The sequence below is a fragment of the Anneissia japonica genome, unplaced genomic scaffold (genome assembly GCF_011630105.1).
Source record: "Anneissia japonica isolate Jap-2015-1 unplaced genomic scaffold, ASM1163010v1 scaffold2918_len238339_cov177, whole genome shotgun sequence".
NCBI classification, from domain to species: domain Eukaryota; kingdom Metazoa; phylum Echinodermata; class Crinoidea; order Comatulida; family Comatulidae; genus Anneissia; species Anneissia japonica.
Window position 1 is genome coordinate 129,823 of NW_022734790.1, and position 10,770 is coordinate 140,592.

The window sequence follows — 10,770 nt, forward strand, 5'->3', positions numbered from 1 at the left end:
CTTTAATGACTATACCGTACGACTTCCGTCCATAATATAATTGTTTATATCGGTGCAGTGTGACATAATATATTATTTAATAAAAATTTACATTATATTTTTGGGCAAATATGCCTGCTTAGTTCTTCATTTTGTTCTAAAATGCCATTAAAAATGTACAGTATTCTATTTCACAAACACCAACATTTTACCGATTAAGTTGAGGTCAATAATTAGGTAGGAAATAAAGTGAAACTGGTGCTCACAGGCTGGAGTGCCTATCTCTCTTTAATATCCCTCTTTGCAGGAGTCCCAAGTTTAGAAGAAGTTATTTCCGGGTGATTTGGTTAAATGCGCCGCTAACACATGGTGATACCCATCGGAACTGGCCACTGTGAGACAATTTAAATAAAATAGTACATAATAACATGCAAATAATTATTATGAATTTGCATGAGATAGGTTTTGTTTTCCGCGAGATTCTTGCTTGCTCGGAGGAGAGTGGGAGACTTTCATGTCTTGTGGGAAAACTGTCATGTTTTTTTCAAATTTTATTTATATTTTATATATTCCAGCAGTTTGGAATACAAAATTAGCTATTTACACACAAGATTAAAATACATATGATTTAGCACATTGTATTCAAATTTTATTTACTCAATCCTACACAACAGGATACATAATATTTACATATATATCATACATACAATATTGACTCACTAAATATATTTTAAGATCAAAGTAATATCCACGAATATTCAGAACATAATTTGGCATAATTATTAAAATATATTATTTAATAATTGTTTTTAAAATATGTAGAATTATTATACTGTACATCACTGGGTAGTGCTGGCTTTGTTCAATAGATTAAAAAATATATAAAGGTGGAATACTTCTGGTGCATAGGTTCAGCGCACAAACTTTCCTTTGGTCATGATTGGTCCAAGGGGAGGGCGTGTCACTGCTATCTCATGAAAAATGGCAGATTTTGATGATTTACTAGCAACTAATGGGAACTGAGATGATATTGATCCAAGCTGCAAAACAACAAAAAAAAAAAAAACATCTTAATCAAAATAATGTTGCTCAGCCACAGTCACATTTGGAAACCATGATTGGTATGTTCACTTTTTTCACTATTGGTATTTCAGCAGTGCTCTTCCAGCATTTTGGTAAAATCTAGGTTAAACTATGTAATTTTTAATTTACAGTTTATGGTATTAGGGCTCATAAAAAAATAATTTTGCCTGAAAAAAAAGAGATTTGCATACCCAGTTGGCCTTAAGAAACACAGAATTTCTTACAAAAACTTATTAACTGAGTGATGCATTGTAGAACAGCCATATCTCTCTCAACTTCCTCTTATAAATAAAATGAACAGGAAAAACATAGACTTGTATATTGTGGTTTTATATCCATTACACAGGAAGAATTTAAATTATATAATACTGCTCAAATGCAAAAAAATATCAGAAAACGTAACTGCAATAATCTACCTTAGAGTCTGCATCAGCAGCTTGCACCCCAACAGATCGGCTCTTAACACCCTGCAGTCGGTTGAGTCGGCTGGTAGCTGAAAGCTGTCTCGTTTTGTCAGATCCATAGAATTTTGGCTTTGGTCTCGGTACCAGTCCCAGATCACCAATCTTGTAGTGAGGTAAAGAATTTATGGCTCTGCTTACAGGTGTTAATGGGAATGATCTGTAAAATGTACAAAAAAAAAATATTATTTTCATTCTAGAAATGCAAAGCAAAAACTTGCTGTTACTATATTGTTTTTACATTGCGGCCATTTATTCAGCTTGATACATCTGTTATTTATGCTTTTCTTTCCCATATAGTTGGTGTACAAAGCCTCTGATTATCTAAATCCAATAAGAACATTTTTGTTTGATAAAAAGTCCCTTAGTTCCCAAACCATTTCTGCATCACAATATCTGAATTAACTATTGGACTAGTGACCTTATGTTTGTAGACCCAATTTTCAAACAAATACTCCAATGGTTATCAATGTGTACGTCTGGAATTATATTTACATACCCAAATAAATTCAAATTTAGACATTCCTAATTAATAATGACAAAAAATTGAAACAATAACACCAAAATTTTGATAATTTGGGATGAATGGTACTCCTTGGTTGAAAAAATATTGTGGGCATCAAAAGTGTAAAAAAAATAGAATTTCTACTCAGCCGTGCTGCGCCCGAACAAATCTATATTGGGAGGGTGCATTTTCTGCCACTCAAAATCTCAACATGTGATGCAAGCAACCTGGTAAACAGTTCATTAAACCATTATTAAACTTATGGGATAAATGGCATAAAAATAAGAGTATGTTTCCAGTATGTTTTACAATAGGTCTACTGGTATTTTTTGGCTAAACAGGCTTCAGTTTTTGCACAGCCAATACCTTACTACCCCAGCATTGCCCAATCCCTTTTCAAAAGTTGTGCTTCACCATCTTTTGGAATTTTAAAAGATAGGTTGTGTTGATTTAATACAGTAAAGTATATGTTGTAACTGCTGCCATTATAGTTTATCAAAACTTACCTCTGTTTTAATCCTGCCCTTGAACCTGGGAATGATGATCCACAGCTCTTTGTCCTGTAAGTAGGTGCCTCTTCCTTGATAAATTCCCCAGGAGATGGGCCTACACCAATAACAGCTGCCTCATTCAGGATGATAAGGAGATTTTCCAGCATGCTGTCACGTTGCTCGATACCTTCCGAGTCATCTTCAGTTAACACATCATCTCCAGACCCCTTCATCTGCAAATTTAATATTCATAATTCTAAATGTTTATTACCGGAATGATTTGATATTTTGATTTTCCCGTAAATTTGAGAGAGGTGTTAATATATTGGGGTTTATTTACAAAACAGTTTTATCTTAGGTTTTATTGTCAAATCACACATCATCACCCTATATAACTGCACTTTGGCCAGGGCCTTCCTCAAAGTGGTTTAATTATGAATTTTGTTTGATCTCCAGTTATGTTAGCAGCACTTTATCAGTTACACTATGTTTACAATTCTACCCAATAATTCTTCAGAATTAGAATTATTTACACACTGTGAAGGTTTTTTAATGTGAAATAGAGTAGTACTGTACATGTATGTGGACATCCAATATATAGCAAGCAGCTGGGCCAGGTATGTGTGTAAGCATTTCTATTTCTGAGTTTATAAATTGCGGTATTTAATAATAATCAATAATGAAAATTTGTTGTGAGCAGGTATCGACGCGCAAAGAAACATCAACGTGAGTGTTTACTTCAAAACTATGTTTAATCAACCTGATTTTGTACACTTAATTTACTTAATTTTGTATACTTTATTTAATTAGTTTTGCCTCAACAAGGGGATTGATTTAATTTAAAAGAAGCAGTACAAAAATGAGGAACTGCAGCAATAAAACAGCATCTCTGTCACATTTCCCCCCCCCCTCCCCAGCAGTTTATATTTACTTTTATTTTTTATAGACGGTGACCCTTCCCGCTAATCCCAAATGTTCAGCTTATATTCAGGGGCCCGAAATAAATGATGTGTCATTAGGAGGCATACTAGGAAGTGGAGAGCTTTTTAGTCATCATGAAAAAAAATACAGGAATTGAACCCTGCACCTTGAGAGTGGAAGGCAATAATCTTAACCATCAAGCTATATCGCCATTATGTTTGATTTATATATCATTAAATATCTTGAAAAAATGCCATTAGCAAGTGAGCAGCCGTTGAATATAGCTGTTAAAGACTTGTGCAAGCCATCACATACATTGGAAAAAGACAAATTTATATTTTAAAACAATGATAATGTAATTTATTAAGCTCAACAAGAGAGAAAAAAAGGTGAATATTAAAACTTTTTTTTTTTAATTCTACAGAAATATTAACCAATGTATATTTAAAATATTGCAAAATTATGCACAGATCAACATAGTAGTGGTGACAAATAGTATTGAAAAAGTTCATAAATTCAAATTTCTGAAAAAATCAGATTCAACATTGCATTAAAACTCACATGACATGACACTTGACAACACTGTGACAAAAAAATTCAATTAAAAGCATAAAAAAGATAATGAATTACCCTAGTCTTACCTTCTTACTTAACTGCCTATGAATCTATTGTGCAGTGTCAAAAAATAACAATGGTTATTTTGTAAACATTGAAAACAAATATACTGTATATGATTTTGTTATTGGTTAGTTCAATTTTAACATTGTTTCACTAATATTATTTTCTTTAAAAATGAATTTATAAAAAACGCATCAAGCAATGCACCTCTAAATAGTCTATTAAAACTCACCATTAATATCCTATGTAATGAATAAGCAGCTTCAGACAGGATTCGCTCTATGTTTTCTTTGTTCTTCTTTGTTTCAATATGTTGTTTTTTAGTCATTTCTAGATCCTCCTCTAAATGTTCCATCTCTTTGCCCATTGCCTGCAATTCCTCACGAGAAGACTCAGCCTGTTTCCGTAGTAACTGAGCCTCCGTCTCCAAATCTAAGTACTCCTTTTCCTGTTCCTCATGTTCTATAATGAGAGATTCCTGTCCTTTTGCTTTTTCTGTTAGCATCCGGATAACCTACAAAAAGTGAAGCAAAACATGGAAATTCTATTAAATAAAGGGCATGAGTACTATCTGGATAGTTTTAAAAAACAAAGATGTTGGAAATTTAATCAGATGTATATCTCTAGCTGGAGAAGAATTAGCAACAATTTTAATGATCATATAAGTTAAACACAGACCAACAAGACAGTGCATGAGACAACTATTGTACATAGTTGACTCAGATAATTGCCTATGAACCTATTGTGCAGTATCATGTTCTATAATGATGGATTCCTGTCCTTTTGCTTTTCCCTTTGCATCCAGATACCTCCAAAAAAATAAAGCAAACCTTGGGAATGTTTTAGAATATTAAATGAAATTAGTACTATCATGATAATAATAATGATTGTGTTTGTAGAGCGCCGATATCTGCTATAAATGACACTATCCACAACTGCGATTCAAGAAAAGTGAAATGAAATAAACAGAATTAATGGAATGGCCTACCCATAAATGAAGAGTGAATAGGATTGTGAGTAATAAGATGTGAATAAATATGTTTTAAATGTGATTTGAAAGATCCCAAAGTGTCTGATTTCCTGACTAGTTGTGAATTTATTCAGCTTTCTAGCTTACAAACTCGACCAAAGAATGTCCATGGATACGTGCAAAGACAGTGGCTAACATAGCAGTGAAAACTGAGTTTTACTGTAATGTAAAATGATTATGTTTTGTCTTTTATGAACTTTGCTACCTTTTGATTACTGTGGTTTTTCTTGGCCAATTCTTTCTCATTAGCTTCTAACATATCAATTTGTTGACGTTGTTTTTTCTCTTTTGCTCTCAGCTCGTCATTCTCTTGTATCAGTTCCATGGTCTTATCAGACATTTTCGCCAGCTGGGCATTGATGCTGACATTTTCACGGATTGTTCGCTTTGTTGTATCAGCCATCTGTTTGTTTGAGACTTTGCGAAATTCAGAGGCTACTTGGTTAACTCGCAAAACCATCTCACGTTTTAACCTGTCAACAAAACACATACATAATTCTGGGTTTTTTTATTCAAGATATAATCAAAATACACAAAATAGACAATCATTTTCTATAGAAAAATATACAATCTAAGAATATCAAAAATGGAATTCTTATTAAAATACATAAACAAATCAAGTAAGATATATATTACAAATCAATAAAAAAAAGACAATCAGGTCAAAAATTTGTTTAAAAAATTTGTCATTGCAGAATTAAATGAATTAAGACACAAATTTGTTATATATAATTATCAAACGTAAAACAAACTGTGAAATTGATATGCAGGTATTCACAAGAGAAATTTAGATTTTCAAAACATAAACATAAACAAATGAATGTAGAGACGGGTAAAACTGTAATTATAGGCAGATTAACAGAAAGGTTGATGTCAACCTACCTATACAACAAGACTAGCACAGATACATACTGTAAATACCAAATATTTAATTGGTATATGGATTACCTATGGGATTTGGAGAGGTGATCAATTTATACTAACCTATCTTTATCAACAACTTGTTTTCTTTCTAGTTGGTATATTTTGTCATTATGTCCTGTTTGTTGTCTTTCAAGTTCTACTTCCATGGCTGCAAATTTTGCCATTAAATCTTCTTTTTGAACCTTGAATTCCTCCAGTGAAGCCAACTTTCCACCTGTTTTAACAAACATTTTTAATTAAATTTATAATTTCAAAATTTATATAATTTTTCATATTAACAGTAAATATAAGAAAAGATATCTTCAACAAAATCATTAAACATTCGGTGCACCATGCGTAAAGTTGTTTACATCATTATGACAACTATAAATTCAGCACAAAATACCATAAAATGCAATTTCCTTTTACTTTATACTGTTACATTTAAAATGGTTGTGTGTGATGATGTACATACCTGTACATTTATAATGGAAAAAATATATGAAAATAGTAATATATATAATTAAATGCATCACATAAATGATCCCTTCCTTACTTAATATCATATTTTCTGAAGTTAGTTGATCTTTAGTTTCTTGGAATTCTGTCCTCAGTTGTGTTAGCTGCTGTTCATAGCCATCTTTCTCTGCATCTTTTGCCTGCTGCAGTCCCACCAGCCTGTCATTCAGATCAGCTATCTCGTCCTGCCTCTGCTCTAATTGCTTCTTCAGGAATGAAACAATCTCTTTTTTGTCAGTTGACATTTGACCATACTCTGCTTGGAACTGTGAGCTGGCTACTTCAAGTTCGTCACATTTTCTTTGGTACCTTGTGTTAGAAATTGACATTATTTTTTTCTCTTTCATGTGGTTTATCTTTATTCATTACAGCATTTTTTTTCAATATTTTTCATTTTATCATCAAAAATTAAATATTTGCATACCATCTTTACAGACATGTCTTCATCAATTACATATACAACTAATACGGATATTTGCAAATTTGTACTAGCCTTAAATCAAGAATAACAACTATGACTTGAGAAATATGACTATTATTGTTGAGATTTTTTCTTTTTTTTTTTTTTTAGTGCGTGATATTACAAAATTTCTCTTTTTGTATACTAAAAAGTGTCTGTCGTTTTAAATATTAAAAAAAAAATCTTTCTGCGATACAGACTGGCTCAATGCACAGGTTTACGTTATTACTGATTTTTGTAGTAATGCTTTATCAAGATAATGGATGTTCATTACTAAGAAAATGTAGTGTCAGATTTAATTAAATCATTTTTATTCCAGTTGGGATAAAAATGGACCCTACAGTACTTGGTTTTACACAAGTTTATGTACAATTTTAGTCCTCCAATCAAAATATTGGAGGCTGAAGTTAGTTTGCAATTTGTGTCATGCTAATGCTCTGATCACTACTGACAATACAAATGCTGCACTTTAATTGGAATTGAGTACCAGCATGTCTCATAGTGTGTATCCAATGACTGGGGTGATAATGTTTAAATATATAGAGGTTTGGGCATTATACAAAATTATAATCATATATCATATTAATATTATTAATATTTAAAATGGAAATAAAATTATTTGAAAAAATAAAAAAATAATGATTCTTTTTGTCTCACACACATCATCATCATCATCATGGTTGCCAAACACATCAGCACACAATAATGGCATATGAGTACATGTAGGACAAATATAAAAATAATATGATATACTCTATCGTTACCTTGCTAATCTGTTCTCAAGGTCACGGATTTGAATCAGAAAAAACTCCTTGCTCACTTCTGTCAGATTCAATCCAGATGGAGCCGAGTTTGCTCGGGCTGATTTTCTTCCACTCTTCTTTCCGCTCTTCTTTCCCTTCTTTTTTCCTTTCTTTTTTGGTGGCATGATTACAACTGTTTCAATTCACTTGCTGAAAATTAATATCTGAATATAAAGAGTAAACAAAAAAAAAAAACAATGTCACAGTCTGCATTCAATTCATGTTCATATATTTCAACTGTCAACTATATCTACGTGCCTCTCCTTCTGAAGTCAGCTAATATCCAGCTAGTATCCAAAAAAAAAAACAATGTCACAGTCTGCATTCAATTCATGTTCATATATTTCAACTGTCAACTATATCTACGTGCCTCTCCTTCTGAAGTCAGCTAATATCCAGGGACCCTGTAAAATTATCTGCTGCAAAGTAATGTGATGGTATATAAATTAGTCGAGTTATGAGACTTATGGAGTGGCATCCTACTAAAATACAGAGCCACACAGAAACAAATGAAATCACACAGATTTGAATATATTTAAATTATTAACACAACCTACTTTTCTTTTTTCAGACCACAATATTACTAGGGATTGGTAATCAAAATAACGCTATTTTGCCAATATGTCTAGCCTAGGCCTAGGAAAATTATTTATTTCGGTCCAACAACATAGTCGTTGCATCGGGCGCTAGGGAGAAATGCCTAGGCCTCTAGAGTGGGCCTTGCCACTTTATGACCCTTTCAACTGCGAACCAGTTCGGCCACGAGGTACAGTATTCAACATCAAGAAAAATCAGGAAATTAATTGCGTTTTGTCTATTAAAATACAGACGATAGTTACTATACAAATAAATAGGCTAGGCTATACCAGTTATAAGTGAGAATTTTAAGTTTGTTATTCTTGACATAAATATTAAAATATGTTGTTTGCCTTTCCCTCATATACTTTTTACTACTTCTAATTCAATACACTTGCCTATTTATAATTTAATTACAATAATCAGGATATTTATATTTAGTCATTTAATTAATCAAATTGTATTGATCATACAATACAAAATGTGTTCCATACATCATGGCCAAAACAGTCCTACACCGTCTAGTCTAGGCCTAGCATACCATCATTCATTTAACCAGAGTAAGACTAATAGAGATTTGTAAACTAGCATAGGGCCTAGCCAGTTACAAATACTAGCCTACCCACCTACCTAGCCTATCTACTAGTCCTAGCCTAGAAAGGCCTCCCAGGCCCTGGCGGCTAGCCTAGGCCCTAGCCTAGGCTAGTCCTATATGTTATGTATCTGTCTTTTTCTGTAAGCTTTACTAGCTAGGAAGACAGTACAACTGGACACACGCATTTTATTAATATAATATGTTAGCACAAGCTAATTATGATACAGGACTCTAGGATAGGCCTAGGTCGTATGGGTCAAACTTCCCGCAAACTGGTTCGTCTGCTGCCCGGGCTGCTGCCTCACACCATGCCAATGGAGTTACTCCATGCTCACACTAACTATTTGACATTCTACCTTAACACACTGTAGGGCCTATATTCTTATAGCTTAGACAGGTTAACACAAACTTACTAGTCTTTCAATCCACATTAACTAGGCTACTGAGTATATTCGCTTTTTATTAAGCCTAGGCCTAGCCCGCATTAGGCCTACACCAATTCATTTTCCACGTACTACCCAAGCTGAATACAATAATCTCCTTGTTAGTGTGGTTGTCATGTAAATGTGACGTCACTAACCTGTAACAGCGCCACCACCACCACCACCAACAGTATCACGAATTTCATGGTAAGCGTTATATGGGCACCAGTTCCGTCAGGTCATGAATAATTAATGACGATGGTATGTATAAATATTCATAGGCGAATTTCATCTATTTCCATTACAGTATAACCAGGCTTCATCTTAGGGTGATCTTATACCCCTGTACTAGCCCTGTTTATGTGAACTGAACTTTATTATTGAACATACGCGTTTAGATCAGCGGCACACATTCATTCATTCAATTATACCGGAAAAGTACAGAGACACAACAAAAAACATGAACAGACAAAAGCCACATGGTCGCCCGGAGGAATCCAGCAAAAAAACATCACATTCATTTAAGGAAATCCTAATGAACAGTCAACAAAAAAGACAAACAATTACATAGAATATTTTTAACAATGTTGACGATAATACTAATGATGATGGTGGTAATAATAATAATAATAATAATAATAATAATAATAATAATAATAATAATAATAATAATAATAGGCCTAATAATAATAATAACAATGATGACAATGATGACAATAATAATATTGAAAGCACAGTATGGTCAAATTAGTACTATAGTATTATTCTATAATATAGGCCTATTTCTATTATTATTCCTGTTTGTAGTATATAGTACTTTTATACCGAAACAGTCCGGGCCTACATGTATTTACTGCGTTTAGTAGATAGTTATTTATCGACTCCTATTAATCATACATTGTTATGATGTTTTATTTACATACACTTAGATTTCATTAATTAGCTAAATCACATGAATACATGTTTGGTTCATTAATCGTATTAATAATAATAATAATAATTCTGGATTTATAAATATATTTTGATAAGCAATGTCAACCTTCAATTGATGTTACTGTCTTTACTATGCACAATCGCATGTTCCTGTTATTTATACAACTAAAACGTGCGTAGATCTACTTCTGTCATATTTGTATCGCAATTCGTACTCAAATAAATATCATTCAACCCATTTGGATTCGCATTGTAAGAAAGAGAGTGCCTGTGGATTAGCTATACCGTACCGTATAGTACCGTATGTTACCAGGCCAGTTAGAGTAGTTTATTATTGGTCAGGCGAACTTCAAGAACCACCCCTAAACTCACTCCAGAGAGCGTTATTTACCAGTGGCTGCACAGTTTATCGACTGGATCCATACAGTGGCGGCGACTGCCCGACGAGCTTTGGCTGAAGCCCCCCCCCAT

General features: G+C 33.1%; 1 protein-coding gene across 1 annotated transcript; it reads right to left on the minus strand.

Annotated features, from left to right (window-relative positions):
- Nucleotides 1-606: 606 nt before the first annotated feature.
- On the minus strand, nucleotides 607-9,513 carry LOC117116493 (cilia- and flagella-associated protein 157-like). Its single transcript, XM_033260556.1, has 9 exons — nucleotides 9,358-9,513; nucleotides 7,735-7,937; nucleotides 6,548-6,819; nucleotides 6,073-6,226; nucleotides 5,294-5,561; nucleotides 4,291-4,572; nucleotides 2,535-2,752; nucleotides 1,479-1,683; nucleotides 607-1,019 (listed from the first exon to the last, which is right to left on the minus strand). The coding sequence occupies exons 2-9, from the start codon at nucleotides 7,896-7,898 to the stop codon at nucleotides 891-893; spliced, it is 1,692 nt and encodes a 563-aa protein (XP_033116447.1). The 5' UTR covers nucleotides 7,899-7,937; nucleotides 9,358-9,513; the 3' UTR covers nucleotides 607-890.
- Nucleotides 9,514-10,770: the final 1,257 nt, after the last annotated feature.

Bases quoted from the DNA above. Each gene is read 5' to 3' on its own strand.
- LOC117116493 (XM_033260556.1), bottom strand. From the start codon at position 7,898: ATGCCACCAAAAAAGAAAGGAAAAAAGAAGGGAAAGAAGAGCGGAAAG. The intron at 6,820-7,734 runs GTAACGATAGAG...TTCTAACACAAG, and splicing joins CTTGAGAACAGATTAGCAAG to GTACCAAAGAAAATGTGACG. The intron at 2,753-4,290 runs GTGAGTTTTAAT...TTAAATTTGCAG, and splicing joins CATTACATAGGATATTAATG to ATGAAGGGGTCTGGAGATGA.